The sequence below is a fragment of the Siphateles boraxobius genome, unplaced genomic scaffold (genome assembly GCF_051911475.1).
Source record: "Siphateles boraxobius isolate OS27281-9 unplaced genomic scaffold, OSU_SipBor_1 41, whole genome shotgun sequence".
NCBI classification, from domain to species: Eukaryota; Metazoa; Chordata; class Actinopteri; order Cypriniformes; family Leuciscidae; genus Siphateles; species Siphateles boraxobius.
This window is the reverse complement of record NW_027509042.1, coordinates 10,129,261-10,150,402: the sequence shown is the minus strand read 5'-3', so window position 1 is coordinate 10,150,402 and position 21,142 is coordinate 10,129,261. Positions and strand designations below refer to the sequence as shown.

The following is a 21,142-nucleotide window of genomic DNA, read 5'->3' as shown; positions in this document are numbered from 1 at the left end:
TTAAAAAAATGTATATTGCTCATTTTTTTCATTGTTATTTCATGTTAGCTAATGCATTTTAATAATGTTAACAAATGGGACCTTATAAAGTGTTACCATTTCAAAAATCTTTGCAGAATAAAAGTATTAATTTCTTTAATAAAAAGAAAAAACCTAGTGACCTTAGATAATGGTATTGTATGTAAATCAAAGTCACAAAACGTACATTCAGGAAACGTTTTTATTTGTACCCAAATATTAGAAGAGTAGACTATATTTTCCAGTCTTTCAAAGACAATCGTAACCACCATTTAAATTTATTACATAACCATTTTATACATACACACCATCCATATAAAGTTCACCACTGATTTAAACAGCTATAGGATATCTAGTATGTTATGTAAAAGGTACAATTTTACAAAATATTTGGTCAATGTACACCTTTGGTATGCTTATTAAAACAAGCACCAATGTTCAAAAGACGAAAAATCTTAATGCATTTCTTGGAGATGAAGGAATGACAGGCACATTGGAGCAGTAGTTACATATTGAGGGACCCATTGATATATTTTCATTACATTACAATATTCGGTGTGTTTATTCTGTAATCAAACAATAAAATATTCTATGAGATATGGACAAGAACCTTCAAACTGTCAGCATCTAAGTGAACTTCTTTTGATGTCATTAGCAAAAACTGAACATAGAAGTACTGCGTCTTCTGGAGTAAACATTCTCATTGTTTTAAGAAAACAAAATATGTTTGTAGAATATTACACACAGTTTTAAAAACTTGAGGCAAAATCTGGTCCATAACATGTTAGTGTCAACCACACCTCAGGAAGGTTTAGGTGTTTTCAAAGTAAAAGCTCATGTAAGTTTCTTGCTGTATTTGGGTAGCAACTGAGTTTTGACAAACTGCACAAGTTTTGTTTCTGTTAGAAATACTGTGATGACCACACTCAGGAGACAAACTCCCCCCACAACAACGTGAACCAGCCTTAGCAACCAGCCACCATCACAGCAGAACATGCTCTGAAAGACAAAATGGTTTCAAATCAGTTTTGAATTTGTTCATCAAAACGTTATCTATATCTAAACGTAAACAATGAATCGCTGGCTATGATACCTCTGAGAAGCCTGTGAGGATAGAGCTCACTCCAAGGGAAATTATGACAGCAGAATGTGGGCGGAGCCCCCACAGCGGTGCGCATTCACTTTGCAGGAAATAGCGATGTATGTAAACAATACTGTGAGTGATTCGTAAAGCCATGTTACAGCAATTTGCCAAAATGAAGCCAATGCCGCCTAACATCCAGGTTAGCCAATAAGAAAGCAGCAGAAAAGAGACCGACAGGCCCAGCATCACTAGATTATATCTAGAGAGAGAGGCAGAGAGAGAAAGCATATTGATTAAACAATATCTTAGAAAATTACATTTTTAAATATATTTATGTTTCAAAAAATAAAATATTCTACACTCCGGTTCAAATGTTTGGATTTCAAAAATCATTTTTTTTATTGAATTCTGTTTGCATCATTGATCATTATTTTTTCTATTTACCACTGAGGCTGCTTTGAAATTATTTGTATTGTATAAAATAAAAATAAAAATAAAGATGACTTGACTTATTCTGGAAGGATGCATTAAATTGATCAAAGCTGAACGTGAAGATGGATTTGTTTTTAAATAATCTTAAATTAATATAAATGCTTGAATAGAAAATAAAAGAAGTTCTTCAAATAAATGTATCCATCAAAGAATCCAGATTTTTATTAATCATGGTTTACATAAAAATATTAAGCAGCACAACTGGTTTCAACTGTGATAAGTGTTTCTTGAGCAGTAAATCAGCAAATTAGAATGATTTCTGAAGGATCATGTGACACTGAATGATACTGAAAATTCACCTTTGCCATAACAGGAATAAATTGCATCTTAAACCATTTTAAAATAGAAAACAGTTATTTTAAATTGTAATAAAAATTCACAATATTACTGCTTTTACAGTATTTTTGGTCAAATAAATGCAGCCTTAGTGAGCAAAGAGACTTCTTTTGACAACAGTAAAAATAAAAAAAATAAAAAAATAAAAAAATAGACCTCAAATTTTCTGAACAGTAGTTGTATATATAGTAATTATGTGTTGTAATATAGTAATATTATGTGTTGTTCACCTGTCAACCTCCTCTTTGCTCATGGCAGCAAAAACGAAACACTCTGTTACTCCATTAATAGCTAACAGCAGAACATAACAGCTATAACACCGTAGGAGAGCTGGCCCTGCAAAATACACAAACAAACCATTTAAAATGTTATGGCACACAAATAAAAATGTATTTATTTGAACTGAAAAGTTATTCAAATCCGGTATCCAGTACAAGCATATTTGTGATTTACCGGCTCCGCTGCTCAGAAGCTCCCCACCATAGATGTCAAGTGCTAGATGAGAATATGCATAACCAAAAACTGAGATGATCAGACCAATCAAAAGCACCAGCTTCAAAAGACATTCCAGTACCTCAGCTGCCATGGAAACTTCCTCCTGTGAACCAATCAACATTTTACAATTATCCAACCCACATCTGGCTGGCTGCACTAAATAAAGTTATGACCATAAACAGATACTGACTTGTTTTTGATGTCGTACATCTCGTCCACGCTCCAGGACATTAGCGAAGAACACATAGAAACTCTCTTCAATGGGCAAGAAAAGAAATCTTGCCACCATTGAGCCCAGATTGTTTATTATATCATAAACCCCTGTTAATAAAAATAAAATAAAAACACCAAGTAAAGGGAAATATGATGTGTATAATAGTATAATATTTAATCAAATTTAATACACTGTCCGGCCAAATAAAAAAAAGTCGTTTTGGATTTAAACATTCAAATGCTTAAGAGTCTATGATGGGATCATTATTGAAGTGATTATGTTTCTAGCATGTTTTATGATTGGCAACAGTTCTTCTAACCCTAATTGCTGGAGAGTGGCTTTTCATTTCTTAAACATCCATGTAGGAAGACACATCTTGGCCATATTCCAGGACAATGTCAAGATTCATCAGGCTCAAATTATGAAAAATAGTTGGGAGGAAGCATGAAGAATCATTTTCACACATGAATCAGCACCTCTGAGTCCAGACCTTAAATTCATTGAAAGTCTTTGGGATGTGCTGGAGGAGACTTTACAGAGTGCTGGACTCTTGCATTGTCAATTAAAGATCTTTCTTGACCAAAAATGAATGCACATCTTGATAGAAATAGCATCACAACATGTTTTGGCCATGCAGTGTAGCTTGTGTTTATGAATGTACAAACTCACCCTGGTCTCCAAAGTTAAGCACATTCAAAAAAGTCATCACATAACGCTCGCCTGTAAAATCAAAATGAAATATTTATCAACGTCATTTAAACAATTACTACTACTAGTACTACGTAATTGAGCATGATGGGGACTTACCTTCTGTAAGTATCTGTTTGAGAAATGACTGTTTGAAAAAGCTCCAGGTTAGTGTGGTCAACTTCCAGTTTAGTAGTGGCTAAAAACAAAAACAAATATACAGCATAGTTGTTACACTGAAAGAAAAAGTCTACAGCAGACCTTGTGTTGTAAAATAAGTCACACCTCGTGATCCACCCTAGATGGCAGAAGCTCTGTTATGTGACGAACAGGGAACAATATCTTGTCTGCTTCCTCTGAGCCAAGGAAATGGATGAAGTATAACACATAACAAAGGAGCAAAAACCCTGCATAGACACACTATCAAATGAAAAACACAGAATTGAGATTACAAACTGAAAGGTATTGCAACCGAAAACTATAGATGACGTATACGTACATACCCTGTACATACCTGGGCTGCAGAGAAGATATAGAGGCCCCACTGAGGCGCTGAGACCACCAACACTACCGTAACAAGACATTTAGCAATCATGGCTAAGCTTTCCGCAATCACCTGTGAATATGCATCATTTAATCAGATGGTTTCATTTTATTCAATCTACAATGATTCTGAAGTGCAATTTAAAGTATGAATGCCAGATTCCGACACCTTCAAACGGACGAACATGTGCGCGTGTGCAAGAACCCAAAGAGGTTCAGCCAGCAGCTCTGTAAGTGCAGACAGGCAGAACAATCCAACAGCCGGAACATAATGCGGGATGGACTCTGGATCAGGTGCCTGGAGCACCCACCACCACACACACACCAATAACACACCCCACACGCAACCCAGAGGAAATCTGCCAGTTTGAGAACAAAGTCAAAGAAAGAGAATAAAAAACAACATTTTAATTTTGGGGGGAAATATTCCTTAAGCAATTTTCTGCCTGTGAATCTCTAATTGGTGGAATTTTTGTACAACTTCATGGGTAATGTAGCTGTCCACCACGAATTCAGCTGTTAAACATGATTATTAAAAAACAAAAAAGTTAAAATGAGGCAAGCAGATGGCAGGGAGCAGTAAAAAATGAATAATAAAGTATTAATTTATTTTTATTATAGTTTTTATTAACCTTTCATTTCTTGTACTTACGTGAGCCATAACAGGTTGATGACCTGTCTCCAGTTACGCCCCGCCCCTTCAGCGCTTAGACACGCCCTCCGGAACGCCTCCCTAGACAGAAACACCAGTGTAGAATAGAGCAGCATCAACCTGTAACAAAAGCAAACGTTGCAGTTTGAGGCCCATTCAAACGAATATTCGAGTTTATATTGTGTAACTATAAACCCACCTGACATTTACCACGCCCATCAGCTCCTTGGACACGAACCGCAAAGTAAATGCATTCAAGAGAAATGTCAACACTCGAAACATCACCTGAAATATAAAGCATTTCAAGAGGAATAATACTACTTTATTATATGTCTCTAATAAAGGTGTATTTAGTGTCTGTATGTACATACAAGTTGATTAATCGTACCTGAAGCAGGACATTATAAGAAGCCAGTGTTGAAGCACTCTTGAGCACATCCTCTGAGCCCATTGTGAACTTTACTTTTTTAACACAATTATTTAAAATCACCAACAACAAAATCACCGAAATTCGCCGGTGAAAAATAAGCGATGCAATCGCTTCATTGTACAGACATTATTACTATGATTCTGCACTAGTAGTATTTGCCATTTGATATTTAACATGGAATTTCACAACTGTACAAGTTGTCAAATAAAATATACTTCCGTGTGACAGACATTTCAAAATAAAAGTCCGTGTATATGGGTGACGTTTCTAGCTTTGTTTGAAAATGGACGACTCGCGTTATTTTACAAATATTAAAAATGTTAACAAAACATTGAACCGAGACTAAATCTATGTTCAAGTACAATTTGTTTCATAATTGTATTTTGAAGCACTTTTAACTTGTTTAAACATTTTACAGGATGTTGATGGGATTTTGATTCATCCCAGTGATTCGAATCTTTTGAATCGCCTTCAACAAACACATTCGTTCAGTGCTCTTTTTTGCAGGTAACACTTCCAGTATGAAACATGAATATTTTGTGTTATGAACAATTCAATGAACCATTTACTCGATTCGTTAACACCGAGTCGATAAAAATGTGTCTTTCAACAACACTGCTATGGACCTGACCAATGCTAGAATGTGAGCCGCCTTTAATTAAGTGCTGAACAATATTGTGTCCTACTGTCAACAAATATATTTTTTGAATTATAGCCTATGTGTCCATAGAAAGGGGCGCAATGGTTGCAAGAGAAATGCTCATTTCGGCCGCACAGAAGTTATTGTGTCCTCGTAAGAAACGTTTATCTCCTTCTACATGTCTTGACGTGACTGTTCAAATAATGGCTGTGGATCTGGGCGTCAAACCTGCGCTGTTGTACGACAGTAATGCAGCATCTCCAGAACAGCTTCACCTGTACCTCAGTTCACTGCAGGAGCATGGAGTTGTAACCAATTCACTACGGATACTGTCCATTGATGACAACACATTCATTTTTAACCCTGCCACTGTTCAGTCCCACCTGGATGAACTGCTCAAAAGCAAAAGTCTCCTTCTGATTGACGTATGTCCCTCAAGAACACACCCTGTCTTGGCTGGCTTGGAAAAGAGAACTGAGGATATGATCAAAAGTCTTTCAGAAATATACATGAATGAGATGGACAAAGGCTCCTCGGTGATTCAGTTGGGAGAGGAGTTGTATAATGACTGGAACTTGTGTACTCTATTTGGAATCCTTTTAGGTTATCCAGCCTCCTACTGGTTTGACCAAACTAAGGGATTTGGGAACTGTCTTTGTATGACACCACTGGTGGTGTGCACTGTTTGGATCACATGGCAAATACATGACATAAATCATCGCTGTTGTCTTTATTCATTTAGTGTTCCTGAGGAGTTGTGGTCAGAAGTACAAAGTCATATACAACGGTGGACAGAGCATTTGAGAGAGAGATTTAACAAACAGACAATTCTGACTGATCTCTACTTTTCTAGGGATGCTGTCACTTTGCCCTTTGTGACCCTTTGAATAAATCTGATTTGTTTCTTTTTGTTATTGTTATTTTGTCAGTTGCAATTATGTATTTTATCAGAAACATTACATTCATGTTTTACTCGTTTAATTTCTTTTTCCATGCACATCATATTTTCAGTAATCATTTCTGATTTCGTACCAAACAACATATAATAATGTGTGTTGGTAACAATAAAATAAGGCAGTGGATCTCAAGTTTTTGACTCCAAAGCCATTTGTTCAAAACAATATATGTATATAGTTTTCTATGGAGCTGATTTGTATTTCTGTTTTAATAAAAAAATAAACTCAAAAATATCAGTTTAATGTTTGAATCTTTAGTAAGCCTAAAATGCATGTTTGACTGAAAGCAACTTGCACTGATATATCTTAAAATATGTCAGTGTCATTGTTTTGTCTCAAGATGCACAACAGTAAAGGGTTTTTTTTCATGGCACATTTAAAAAAGCTATTTAAATACCCTGACTGGACTAAGGCCTAGTCCTGGCTCAATCTTAGCCCTGTCTGTGAAACCGGGCCATGGTGTCTTTCTTTTTTTTTATTTAAAGGGGCCTCCCTGGAAGTTTGCTGAGGCCCCCTAGTGGGCTTCAGACCCTTGGTCAAGTACAACTGGATACAGGTACTAAAAACAATCAGTGCTAATATACAGTACACACAGTAATATATAAAAAAGTAATTCAAATTCCAGCTTTATCTGCATACACACAGTATACTATATATACTACTATACCAAATCTCAACTGCTAGATTGCTTATATCATCATAAAACGTAAACTATATTATTGCACAGCTTTAATCTGCAAAATGTGACAAAGGCATGAAGATATTAAGATGATATAAACTTTCACCTTCTAAATGTGTTTTGTGGAAAAGTGCTATAATACAATTGGTTTGACTTGGGGTTTATTGTCAGGCAGAACAAATGATTAACATTTTTAAAACATCCTGATACATTCACTTATATTTATATTCATAATCAAAATATGTAAACAATAGTGATTAATATATTTAACAAAACTACCATTATTAAATAAAAACAAGAAGTTGTATCCATATAGCTCATTTAGAATGTCATCATTACCATTAATGTTTCCCACATTGATTCTTAAGGAGCAGGGTAACTTTTCAGAGAGTATATTCTACATGGGAAATGCAGATGTCCCTATAAACCCACTATATCATCTTAAAGATATCATTTAAACAACTCATTTGTACCAATGCTTTATTCTGTATTGCACTTTAACCTCCAGCTAACTAACCAAGAATGAGTGAATATGTTAAATTGAGTAATTTGAGGTAGAGATCTGTTGTATTATGCAAGCAGCCTAGAACCAAACCAAAACTATGTTCCAGTAATCTTGTGATGAGCTGTGGATGGAGTGTTGAGGTTCAGAAGAGTTTCAAGGAAAAGAGTCCATTTCTCAGTTGAGTTGAATGGCTGGCAGCACTTCTCCACAACGAGCACTCACCCTGAGGTCAGTGAGATGATCAGCTCTTGTAGATCCTATATTCACTATCGCTATTGGAAGTTTTCTTTCACTAGCAGCGAGTAGAAAGCGGTACCCAGAAAAAACCTGAAAGAGGAAACCAGATACATCCATTTTCCCAAAAGTCAAGGAAGAGAAAAGCATTTGCCTTATCTATAGGTCAGGGATACTCATTAACTAGTTCAAACTCTTGTTAAACACACCAGAACCAACTACTTAAGAACGTCTTAATTTGGATCATTGTTATTTTAGTATCATTGAGATACTATTATACTTTTTTATTAACATTTTGAATTAGTTTTTTTTATATAGTTTCCATTTTAATTTTATTTTAAAGTTTTAGTAATTTTGTTGGGTGTTTTTGTCATTTATGCATTTAGCAGATCCAAAGCAACTCGCAAAAGAGGAACAAATTCAACTTGTCAAGCAATTTAGCCAACAATATTTATTATATACAATGTTTATTTAATGTTTCTATAAAAGTTTATTGGACAACTAGATTAGGAAGGAAGCTAGAGAAGTAGTAAAATGCAAAGACAAATAAGGATTTTTTAGTGTGTGTGTGTGTGTGTAAGTGCATTAATTTAAAGGACAATTCCGGCCAAAAATAAATCAGTTGAACCACGAACGCCGTGCTACGTGAGCTGAACTGTGACTATCGACCAGCACGTAGCACGGCGTTCGTTGTTCGACTGGTCGAGACTGTTTTCCAAAGATGGCTCCTGCCTGTATACGCGAAGTGTACTAAAATGAAAACTAAAATGAAAGATAAAATTGGGTACATTCGATTATCATGAAAACGCATCCCAGAGAACGGTCGACTCGGTCCCCATGTGTTTTCCCCCCTAGGTTCATTTTTGGCCGGAATTGTCCTTTAAGGGCATGGGTTGGTTCAATGACCCCATTTTGTCATTTTTTATTAGTTTAAAAAAAATATGTCTGTATATCAATATGTGAGACATAAAACATTACTCACCTGAAGAGAAGATCCAGCCACAAGCACTGCATCAGACTCAGCCAGCTTGTTATACACAAAGTGAACTGTAGTCCGGTTCACTACATCACCAAAGAAGGTCACCTCAGGTTTGAGTACACCGCCACAGGCATCACATGCAGGTACTCTGAAGTTCAACACCTGCTCATCCTCCAAAAACACATCTCCATCCGGGGCCACAGCACATGCACTTGCTTCCCAGCCAGGGTTCAGAGCTGCAAAGCGCTTCTGAAGCTCGGCACGTGGAGTCAGTTGGCCGCAGTCCAAACATACAACCCTAGGCGAAACATAAATTTGCAAGAACATATAGCTTTGATGAATTTTGCAAGGTTATTTAACTGTACTGAACCAACACTGAACTGCCTTGAGGTCTTTCATGGTTTACATCATATCTCACTAATTGACAATTATTTATTTCTATTCACAACTTTCAAATCTTCCATTTCTTCTCTCACTCGAGGTGTTCCTCAGGGTTCCATTCTTAGTCCAATACTATTTAACATACAACATCACATTATGCCTTTATTACCTTCAGCCTGGGAAAGGTGCTTTATAAATAAAACATTATCAATATATTTATGAGCTAAATAATATTTTATTTTATAGCTGCTTAACAGCAGAATTTGAATTAGTCTAATATTTGAAGTTTGCATCACTGATTCTGTTATTTTCTTATTTATTACTGTGAAGTTGCTTTGAAGCAATGTATGAAGCGTTAGAGAAATAAAGGTGACTTGACTGTATGTGTGTAGACCTTTGTGCAGATCGAGTTACCTGTGTGTAGATCCATGAAGTTCGGTAAGTCTCTGTTGTCCAGCCTTTAAGTGTAAGGCATCTACATTCTGAGTGACAAGCCAGTGCAATTTTCCCTTTTCCTCCCAGTCCCGTAATGCTAAATGTGCTGAATTAGGCTGGTGTGAAGAGAACTGTGGCCACCCCACGTAGTTCCGTGCCCAGTATCGCTGCCTCGATTTTGCACTGCGCACAAACTCTGAGTGCTGCATAGGACGCCTGTTAGTCCGTGCATACAGTCCCACACCCTCTGATCTATAGTCTGGAATTCCAGATTCAGTGGACAGTCCGGCACCGCTAATTACAAACAGCCGCGAAGCCTGCGTCACAAAGGCCTGGAGTTGTTCCAAAGCACTGGAGTCAATTGAGTCACTTGCAGGAACAAATCGTTGTACACTAGCTTGTATTGTAGAAGCACATCTTCCCACTGCCACATGTGGAGGCAGGGATCTCCATGGCAACAGCATCTACAGACCCGAATACAACAGCAGATAAAAAGGGACAATTCTTTATCAACAACACAATATTCTGCACAATAGTTTGTCAACCATTCAATCAATTTTACCATTAAATGTTGTGGTCTGAAATATAGAATATGTACTAATTAAGTTATTAAATTAGTTAATTAGATAAAGTTAGTAAATTAATGAATACATTTGAATATATATGCTTTAAAAATTACATAAAAATAATATACATGCTTCCAATACTGGAGCAAAGGTCGGTCTGTAATTTAACAGTAGCCTAATAGTTGACTATGAAACTTAAAGTGCACGTCCTTAAAAGTGAATGGAATTAAATTCAACATTATAACATTACTGAACATATTGTCCATTACATTCAATGGTTTTCGACCATGAAGTCAATTATTACGTTATTAACGTAACGATTAAAATAGCCAAATCAGTTAAATCACAGTTTTGTTACGTCTTAAGGATGTTTGTTTTGAGTGAAACTTGAAAAAGTAGGTGGAATGTATGTGACCAACTCGTTGTATAACGCTTACGTTACTTGATTTAAATGTCAAGTAAGCTACAATAATAAACATGGAATGACATTATGCCACGTTCGAATCTATATTTTTAACACATATTTTAGATGTACAACTAATATGATTTAATAACGTACCTGTATTAATAAAATCCTCAGCACCAAAAGTCTTCTATTTCGTAAACATTAGTACAGTAGCTGTAGCGGTCGTCAAAAAAGAACTTCCGTGTTGTTACAAGTGCATGATGGTAAATGTGGTTTAGTGAACGTCCTGGATATTTGGCACGCTGCAAAATCTCCATCTGTGTTCTTTGATGAAATTGATAAACTCTAGTATTGCACTCACAAATATAAAATATATCTTCAAAGAGTATTTTATTGTATGTCAGGAATGATACAAAATAAATCATATATGACCCATGCTTCTTTTTAACATTGTCATAAATGCCATTTCATCTAGTTTGTTTAGAATATGCTGCACACATCTTGGTTGCAGAACTGTAAGATATCTGTAAAAAAAACAAATTAAAGTGCAATTAGAGTAATTATTGAAATAAGTGACATTTTACCTATGTGCATTTTTATAAAAACAAACTCTTTTAAAAATCCAGTGATCGTAATATTATAAATCCAAACAAATAATTGGTATGCAATGCATAAAATAGTAATGTTTTTTTTTTTATTCTTACTTGAGTTTGTGCAGTTAAAGATGCTTTCAGCCTGTGAATAGAACTCGTCTCCCAGAATAGTGCGATAGTCCACGTGACTTGTGTGAACGAGGCACTTTGTAGCATCTTTAAAGAGCAGGTCACTCTCACCATACTGCTGAGACTCAAACAGGTGGAACCCAGTATCTGGACGAGCTGCTATGGTTTCCTATAGCGCAAAACATATCAGTATTCGGATTCTAAAAGACTCCCAAATCAATCAGATGATTATAATTTCAGTGTGCAGACCTGTGACTTCATTAAGAGGTCATAAATGCGAGCTGTAAGAACAGGACGTGTCATAACAATATTTGGAGGGACTGCCCCTAAGTTACAGGTCTTCCATTCTGTCAGAGGAGCCCGACTGCCATCGCTGCAAAGCAGCTCAAAATCCCAAGTGAGCCAACCCTCAGCCCAGCCACTGGTGTGTAGACCTGTCCATTAAACATATCACACATTATTATCAATGAGATTCATTCCGATGACATTTCTCATTGTGAACATCTTACGTTCAATGTTGCTCTCCAGATTGTGGTGTTCCATAAAGGCCACATCTCCAAAACTCTTCCCACTGGGGTCTCCAACCAAGCATCTGGAGTAAAAGACATTTTAAAGCCTGCAAAGCTGTATGGTTACACTATAACACACTAGCAATGGGTGATCAGACATATTTTCCTGTACACCATTTTATTTGAACTGTTCCTCACCTTAATGCACCCATATTGCCATAGTAACGCTCATTATGGTTGTCAGCACACCGTTTGGTGGCAGCTTCTTCAGTCCCACCCATACACACCTTACATAGATTGCCTTGACCTCCTGGCAAACAACCTTTCCAAAACACCTCAGCATACACTGAAAACAGAGAGTACCATTAAATAGGACCTATTATGTTTATTTACATGTTCAACTTTTTTAGTGTGTAATGTTGCTTTTTGAGGATAAAGTCCACTCTGAAGGGAGTTATTCTCTGTATCAGTGACCACTGTTTCTGAACTCCCTGAAATGACTAGATTGTAGTCTTGAGATTTATTCCGGGAAAGTACACATCACAATATTCCAAATTTAAATAATTCCTGCTCAAGGCACTGATCCAGCTGGCCTATCAGAGCACATTAATCTTTCAGAAGGAGGTGCTTCATAGAGACAGGAACTAAACAGAGCGTTACTGAAAGTCTGGGAAGAGATGTGCTGCAACAATATATAACGTGGAAAATAATAAATGAGTTTTTTTGTACATTCAAGTAAAAGACCCCCAAAATCAAAGACTTTGTAAAAGGGCATAATATATTCTCTTTAAATGTAAGTAACTAAAATATTATATTTGAACAGTTTGGTAGAGTTACCATGCAATAGAAAGGAAAATGTAGTACCATTATTTGGCTCACATGGGGCGCTGCTGTTGTGCTCTGTGCTAAGCATGTGTCTTACAGGTAAAACCCAGCCAGCAGGACTGTACATGTGACCGTGGCAAGAGCGTCTACCCCCCAGGCTTCCAAAATATAAACTCCGGCTTGTCCGACGAACAACTGCCACACCATACACTGATGGTAAGTCTGAAGAGACAAATATATTTTGTAAAGACATAATAATAGGAATGTATCATTTATGTTAAGCTTGTTTTAATTCTTATTACCATCACTTTCATAATGGCCACCTGCTCCTTCAGGAATCTCACATTTCTCTCCTAAATTTCAAATGAACCAACAAAGAGAAAAACAAATCAGGGTGAGATGAACTTGAAGACATGAGTGAGTATAACTCTGGATGTTTTACATACCATAATATTCAGTCACCACAGGGACAAGGCCACATTTCCCAGCTATGAAAGCATGAGTGGCATCCAGAGAAACAGCATCCACCTCATCCCTCTGTGAAAATGAACAATTGATTCTGTTTTAGACACTGATACTAAGACAATCGCCAATGTTGGTATACAGGTCCTTCTCAAAAAATTTGCATATTGTGATAAAGTTCATTATTTTCCATAATGTAATGATAAAAATTAAACTTTCATATATTTTAGATTCATTGCACACCAACTGAAATATTTCAGGTCTTTTATTGTTTTAATACTGATGATTTTGGCATACAGCTCATGAAAACCCAAAATTCCTATCTCAAAAAATTAGCATATTTCATCCGACCAATAAAAGAAGTGTTTTTAATAATAAAAAAAAAGTCAACCTTCAAATAATTATGTTCAGTTATGAACTCAATACTTGGTCGGGAATCCTTTTGCAGAAATGACTGCTTCAATGCGGCGTGGCATGGAGGCAATCAGCCTGTGGCACTGCTGAGGTTTTATGGAGGCCCAGGATGCTTCGATAGCGGCCTTAAGCTCATCCAGAGTGTTGGGTCTTGCGTCTCTCAACTTTCTCTTCACAATATCCCACAGATTCTCTATGGGGTTCAGGTCAGGAGAGTTGGCAGGCCAATTGAGCACAGTAATACCATGTTCAGTAAACCATTTACCAGTGGTTTTGGCACTGTGAGCAGGTGTCAGGTCGTGCTGAAAAATGAAATCATATCTGTAAAGCTTTTCAGCAGATGGAAGCATGAAGTGCTCCAAAATCTCCTGATAGCTAGCTGCATTGGCCCTGCCCTTGATAAAACACAGTGGACCAACACCAGCAGTTTTCTGGCATTTCCTTCTCCCCAGTCTTCCTCCAGACTCTGGCACCTTGATTTCCGAATGACATGCAAAATTTGCTTTCATCCGAAAAAAGTACTTTGGACCACTGAGTAACAGTGCAGTGCTGCTTCTCTGTAGCCCAGGTCAGGCGCTTCTGCCGCTGTTTCTGGTTCAAAAGTGGCTTGACCTGGGGAATGCGGCACCTGTAGCCCATTTCCTGCACACGCCTGTGCACGGTGGCTCTGGATGTTTCTACTCCAGACACTGCTTCCGCAGGTCCCCCAAGGTCTGGAATCGGTCCTTCTCCACAATCTTCCTCAGGGTCCGGTCACCTCTTCTCGTTGTGCAGCGTTTTTTGCCACACTTTTTCCTTCCCACAGACTTCCCACTGAGGTGCCTTGATACAGCACTCTGGGAACAGCCTATTTGTTCAGAAATTTCTTTCTGTGTCTTACCCTCTTGCTTGAGGGTGTCAATGATGGCCTTCTGGACAGCAGTCAGGTCGGCAGTCTTACCCATGATTGCGGTTTTGAGTAATGAAACAGGCTGGGAGTTTTTAAAAGCCTTTTGCAGGTGTTTAGAGTTAATTAGTTGATTCAGATGATTAGGTTAATAGCTTGTTTAGAGACCCTTTTCATGATATGCTAATTTTTTGAGATTGTATTAAAACAATAAAAGACTTGAAATATTTCAGTTGGTGTGCAATGAATCTAAAATATATGAAAGTTTAATTTTTATCATTACATTATGGAAAATAATAAACTTTATTACAATATTCAAATTTTTTGAGAAGGACCTGTAGATATCAAACACTAAAACTATTAAAAAAATTCTTTAATTGAATTAAATGTGAAATAAAATAAAATATAAATATTAGATGAAAAACTATTGAAATTAGGAAATTTTGCCTTGGCCAATAACTGAAATAAAATAGGTTTGAGTAGAAGTACTAAAATAACTAAAACTGATAAAAATAAAATAAAAAAAGCTAAATAAGAAATAGAAAAATGAAAAATGAGCTCATTGCAAAAAGAATAAAACTTAAATGAAATGAAAATGAATGTTGAAATTCAAAATATATACTATAATAATAACACTAGTAAAATCACACTGAAAATCACTTACAGAATCAAATTTACATATATCTGCAAATGCAGGGTAAACTCAGAAAATGTAGGCCATAAATATGTTTGGTGATGAAACTGTATTCTGCAATATTTTTTATCTAAAATAAATGAATATAAATAAAATTATGTTTGTTATAGATATTTGTTTAAACAAATCACAATTGCTGAAAAATTGTCTTACTAGACCTTGATCTTCTCAATGCAGTCACTCATAGATGAGGCTTTTACACACACCAGAGGATCGGATTTTATGTTAAGAGCCCACTGCTCGCATTTCTTCTGTTCAGCATGACTTATACAGCACCACCTCACCACACTGTCCTCCAACGAGCTACCTAACAACACACACACACACACACACACACACACACACACACACACACACACACACACACACACACACACACACACACACACACACACACACACACACACACACACACACACACACACACACACACACACACACACACACACACACACACACACACACACACACACACACACACACAAAAGTTTAAGTTTAGCATTTACAAGATTATATGGTACAGAGGGGAAGCAATCTTTCACCTTCATGTCCAAGGCCCTTGAGCAAGGCCACATAGTCAAGTCCAAGAACCTGGCTCATATCCATGTCTTCCATCAGAACTAATAATTTCTCAGTCACATCTTTGAAGAGAAGGTCACTCCAACCATAGGTTGCTGATTCAAACAGTTGGAAACGCTGACGTTCCCGTCCCCTCAAACCAAACGACATCTTTCAAAGAAAACAAAGCACCAAAGATTTTTTTTCTCTATCGTAAGATACTAAAATCCTATCAGCCAAGATAATAATAACATTATTAAGGAACATTGCCATGAACCTGAGGTCAACTTGACACTGGCAGGACCATCAATCTGTTAAAGGGATAGTTCACCCAAAAATGTATCTTCTTTAAAATTGCATACATATTTGGAATAACATAAGGATGAGTAAATGATGACAGAATTTTAATATTGTACCCATTTAAGATCAGTTTTTCCATGTACTACTAGTACATGCAGTTACTGTAGTTTGTAGTTACAGAAATTACTTATATTTTAATTTTTAGCATTATGTGTCCTGCATACATTACACTTTGCATATATTTGCCAGGGGTGTCCAATCCTACTCCTGGAGGGCCACTGTCCTGCAAAGTTTAGCTCCAACCCCAATTAAACACCTGAACCAGCTAATCAAGGTCTTACTAGGCATACTTGAAAGTTCCAGCAAGTTGGAGCAAAACTCTGTAGGACAGTGGCCCTCCAGGACCAAGTCTGGACACCCTCTTTGCTCAGCAAATATACAAAAAGAGATTGAGACATTCCTGGTTTGTTATTAAAACTTTACAGTACATGATGGTTGGATCAGACAATTTTTATGTTGCAGTTTTAGCCTTCAACACAAAGCATACCTGGGCAGCGACCAAGAACTTCCGGGCAATTTTACGCGTGCTCATTCTTGTGACCACACCCCCTCCAGGGCCTCGTCCAAGGTTACACCTTTTAAAACTGCTGAGGGGAGCATGAGTACCATCTGTACACAGCAGTCTGAACTCATCTTTCTCACTTTCTGTTGAGTAAAGTGATCAAATAGAAACGAGAAAGAGAGGTCTTCATCATATAGGATTTAATCACTAATATACACCCATATAAGCATAAATGTTACACCATGAATGTACAATTTGTTCAAATAAAAAGTTGTGTAAGAGTTCATTGTGTTAACCATCTATGCTGTCCAGAGCTGTGTGATCCACAAAGGCAACATCTCCTGCCTGTGACTGCAAACATCTGAAAGAAAAACAGTGAAGACTGTAAGATCCTAAAGGTAACTTGGCAGTGACTCACTGATACAGACGTAAATAGGATTATTTTAACCTGAGTGCTCCTTGGTTGTGGTAGAATGGTTCACTGTGAGATGTCTCACAATGGAAATTTTTCTGACGAATGTATGACCTTTGACCTTGGCACAAGGAACAAAGGCTGGCTGCCATTGTAGTTGCTCCAGGCACACAGCTGGCATTGAAGAAAGCGCTAACCGCTGACAAAACAGTCAAAATATGAGCACTGGGAACTCGACAGAATCATACATATTTTTGAAGACTTTGTTTGTTTGGTTTGGGAGAACATGACGGAATACTCCCTGGGTTAAGACCCAAATTACCAAGTGACTGGAAATATACAAACAGCAACAAGAATCTGGGAAATCACTTAAAACTTAATCCATTTAATCCAAATTTTCTGGATTGATCCTTTAGAGACTGTTATATACGGTGTTGTTTTGTGTTATTTATATTCTAACATAGTAGATTTTGATGTTTAAGGTTTTCATGTAATATTTACACTCATCAGCCACTTTATTAAGTACACTTGTTCAACTGCCCGTTTACGCAAATAGCCAATCAGCCAATCACAAGGCAGCAACTCAATGCATGTGGACATGGTCAAGATGATTGAAGTTCAAACTGGGCATCAGAATGGGAAAGAAGGTGATTTAAGTAACTTTGGGGCATCATGGGCTAATGGTTAGAGAGTCAGACTGGTAACTCCAATGTTGTGGGTTCGATTCTCAATACCGACAGGAAACGACTAACCCCCAATCTCTCCCTCTGTACCACAACAAAAATGGCTGCCCTCTGTTCCGGGTGTGTATCTTCACTACTCACTACTGCACTAACTTGGATGGATTAAATGCAGAGGACAAATTCCGAGTATGGGTTACCATACTTGTAGCCTGGTCCTACCAGACATTTGTACAGAGAGTCTGGCCGCACCTCTATTGACAAGCGTTAAAGGATTAGTTCACCTCAAAATGAAAATTTCCTAATAATTTACTCGCCCCAATGCCATCCAAGATATCCATGTCTTTCTTTCCTTAGTGGAAGAGAAAATAAGTTTTTTGAGGAAAACATTTATGGATTTTTCTTCAAATATTGGACTTCAATGACAACCACTGTTTTGAAGTCCAAATCAATGCAGTTTCAAAGGTCTTTGAAGTGCTTGAAAATGCTGTGCACGATCGCAGCTGAGGAGAAGGGTATTGTGCGGATTGAGCTGATCTGCAACGCGCCGGGAACTCACGTTGAAAGGTCAGGCTCGATGTTGCCGACATGGCGACATGGATATGACCTTTCAATGTGATGATGTAGTTCCCGGCGCGTTGCAGATCAGCTTAATCCGCACAATTGTAGTTAAAAAGTATATATATAATTTTTTGGGAAAATTACCTATCGATTCGCTAGATACTGAGGAAAGAAAGACATGGATATCTTGGATGGCATTGGGGTGAGTAAATTATTAGGAAATTTTCATTTTGAGGTGAACTAATCCTTTAACTTCCTTGAAGGCGGGTACTCTGTTGAAGTTTAAAACTATTGGTTCTGCCCAGAGCCACTCTGAATCTGCCATAACCAATCCCTAACGTTTGGTTGTGACGCACGACCAGCAAACGACTTCAACATCATCGTTCTAAGCCACTCCAGTCAAAAAATTGACTGGAGAAAACCCACAAATATACCACAAACCCAGACGTAGTACTGAAGGAAAATGAAAATTGAGTGGAAGTGTTGTCAGAAGGTTTTCAGAACCTTGTTGATTCTATGCCACAAAAAATTAAGACAGTTCTGAAGGCAAAAGGGGGTCCAACCCATTACTAACAAGGTGTCCCTATACAAAGTGGCTGTTGAGTGTATATTTTATGTTATTTTAATTAACAATAATGAATAATTCTAATTAATGAAATATTTTGTAATTGTTTTAAATTTAGTCAACAATAACACTGCTTATATACAACTTATGATTTGTGGTTGTCTTACCCTGACTGAGGGGCTCATCCTCTGCCCAGGGCAGGAGGTTTCGAGACAGGAGATGTCCCAAAGGGAGACTCCAACCTGCAGTCCAGCGAGCTCCACTATGGCAGCTCCTACTGCCCTTCAAAGAGCGCATATTAAAAGAACTATTGTTCCTCACCACTGCAACTGCAAGAATACAGCCACCTAGGAGATGGAGGAGACCAAGTGGAAAAGGAAGATGTTTACATGTTAGTGCTAGAAGAGTGTGATGCATAAGATCAGAGTGTAATGCATTAGGATTTTGGATACCATCTCTGTAGATTTCCTTTGCGACTACTGTGAGACCGAACTGTTTTACTGCAGAGTACACCTCTCCAGCATCCAGAGTCACTAGGTCAGCTTTATTATCCTGATAAAAGATAGTGGCAGAATGTAAACCATCTACTTTTATGTCTCATGGGTTGATTTTTTTAAAATTAAATACATTTAAGCTTATGCAGTATCATACGTCACCCACCCGTATCTTATTAATGCAGTCAGCAGTCCCATAAGCTTTCACACACGAGAGACGTGCGAAGGCTGTGACAGCCGCAGGTGGAAGGACAGCGACCAGTGCTTTAGCCAGCTCTGCACACTTTCTCTGCTCCGGCTCCGATACTGTACACCAGCGCATCTTCTTACCTGAATACAGGTATACAGGCATACACTTACAGAACATTTCAAGTTTGACAAATCAAATATTTTTATGGTGGGAAAACATCTTAGGATTTTAAAGACCAAAGAATGGAGAAAGAGGAGCTGCTAACATTAAAAAGTGTTGCAATTATATCAATGAGGGGCATATTTTTCAATATTCTGTTGATGGGAGAATTTTTGTTGTTGCCTACTGCAAATAAGATAGCTTTCACAATGTTTTCAATTAACGTTTGAGTAACCACAAAGTTGCTTTTATTGAGATGATTAGGCCTACTATAGCAACTTTCCGTTATGATTAGTATTAGAATTCACATTTCCAAATACATAGATTCTGAGAGATTCACAGAAATGAAACATTCACAAATAAGTAGAATGAGATTACAAGAAGCCATCATGTTAGGAGTAACAGAAAAATTCATAAAATGACATTTGCAAAAAAAAAATATTTAGAAATATGTTTTATGTCACAAGCACATCTCTTTGCATTTATTTGTGGCTCATAATCTATTTATTTGGAAATATGAAACTTTTGTTAAGAAATATGAAATAATGTCATTACTTAGGCTTGAATAACTTAAAACTTAAGAGGATTTATTAATTTATTATTGATTGACACTATATCAGCTCCTCGCTACGCACGCTAATTTAATAACACATTCTCCTAACTTTGTAGTGATTATCACCCAGAGTATTTAGCAATGTTCAGAATAAAAATGTGGCATTTTGCAATCCACTTATTGCTACTGAAAGTTCTGGCAGAGCAGCAGACATTTCTGTTTACTCCCAAATCCTGAAATACGTTCAAAACTCTGAACATTTTTAAAGAATTATTTTACTGCTGTTCTTAATTTTAGCAAGCGCGCACTTACCCCAGCTGGTGATGGTGCACAGCAGTAGAATGACAACAATAACTCCCACTCGCTTCATCATAGTATCAGAAATATCTTCTAGGAAAATAAATCACAGTAACTGTTTAACATTGAGTCCTGACCTGTACAGAAGTTTCAGCTGAACGGGCATTTCGCCTACAGATCTAATTGTTTTGCGCGAGTCAGAAAAAATAGGGTTTGGGCAAGCGGGTGTTTCCAAAGCGAATAGTTCTTATAATAAATGTGCGCATATGGAAAATATTACCGGAACTCTTGTGTCACGTGGAACATTCTCGTCCAGGCATATTTTCTTGCTTGGCGTTTTATGGCATTTCCAGAAAGCGCCTTTTGTTTGGAATTGTGTTAAATGCTAATGGTATTAAATGCTACTGGACTTTCATTGAAGCATCAAGTCCAGGTGTTGATTGCGTCCAAATGAAGATTCCAAGATAGGATCCAACCTAACTAACAAAAATATGTTCCAATAACCTTTTACTTACTTTATTAAGTTATCAAAACGTTATTTCTGAACGTTCTATTGTTCTCTAAACG

At 37.2% G+C, this 21,142-nt stretch overlaps 4 protein-coding genes across 5 annotated transcripts; 1 reads left to right on the top strand and 3 right to left on the bottom strand.

The window, feature by feature from the left end:
• Positions 1–206: 206 nt before the first annotated feature.
• On the bottom strand, positions 207–5,776 carry rft1 (RFT1 homolog). The gene is made up of 13 exons (XM_077198238.1): positions 4,910–5,776; positions 4,721–4,806; positions 4,522–4,641; positions 4,039–4,228; positions 3,841–3,942; positions 3,612–3,746; positions 3,447–3,525; positions 3,309–3,359; positions 2,616–2,746; positions 2,384–2,528; positions 2,161–2,266; positions 1,112–1,361; positions 207–1,017 (listed from the first exon to the last, which is right to left on the bottom strand). The coding sequence occupies exons 1-13, from the start codon at positions 4,970–4,972 to the stop codon at positions 853–855; spliced, it is 1,623 nt and encodes a 540-aa protein (XP_077054353.1). The 5' UTR covers positions 4,973–5,776; the 3' UTR covers positions 207–852.
• On the top strand, positions 5,510–6,595 carry cunh1orf74 (chromosome unknown C1orf74 homolog). The gene is made up of 2 exons (XM_077198242.1): positions 5,510–5,594; positions 5,682–6,595. Exon 2 carries the CDS (start codon positions 5,693–5,695, stop codon positions 6,476–6,478), a length of 786 nt encoding a protein of 261 aa, XP_077054357.1. The 5' UTR covers positions 5,510–5,594; positions 5,682–5,692; the 3' UTR covers positions 6,479–6,595.
• Positions 6,596–7,370: 775 nt separating this feature from the next.
• sirt4 (sirtuin 4) lies at positions 7,371–10,975 on the bottom strand. Its single transcript, XM_077198241.1, has 4 exons — positions 10,886–10,975; positions 9,740–10,224; positions 8,948–9,242; positions 7,371–8,058 (listed from the first exon to the last, which is right to left on the bottom strand). Exons 2-4 carry the CDS (start codon positions 10,222–10,224, stop codon positions 7,906–7,908), a joined length of 933 nt encoding a protein of 310 aa, XP_077054356.1. The 5' UTR covers positions 10,886–10,975; the 3' UTR covers positions 7,371–7,905.
• Positions 10,976–11,105: 130 nt separating this feature from the next.
• Positions 11,106–20,867, bottom strand: sxph (saxiphilin). 2 transcript variants are annotated; one of them, XM_077198235.1, is made up of 17 exons: positions 20,591–20,867; positions 19,543–19,706; positions 19,335–19,434; positions 19,050–19,229; positions 17,113–17,275; positions 16,961–17,025; positions 16,650–16,807; positions 15,787–15,973; positions 15,403–15,551; positions 13,235–13,325; positions 13,091–13,141; positions 12,828–13,010; positions 12,162–12,309; positions 11,964–12,046; positions 11,704–11,888; positions 11,437–11,623; positions 11,106–11,256 (listed from the first exon to the last, which is right to left on the bottom strand). In XM_077198235.1, the coding sequence occupies exons 1-17, from the start codon at positions 20,649–20,651 to the stop codon at positions 11,213–11,215; spliced, it is 2,199 nt and encodes a 732-aa protein (XP_077054350.1). In that variant the 5' UTR covers positions 20,652–20,867; the 3' UTR covers positions 11,106–11,212. The 2 variants fall into 2 exon arrangements, with proteins under 2 accessions (XP_077054350.1, XP_077054351.1); XM_077198236.1 differs by having other exon boundaries at positions 12,843–13,010.
• Between the last annotated feature and the right edge of the window lie 275 nt (positions 20,868–21,142).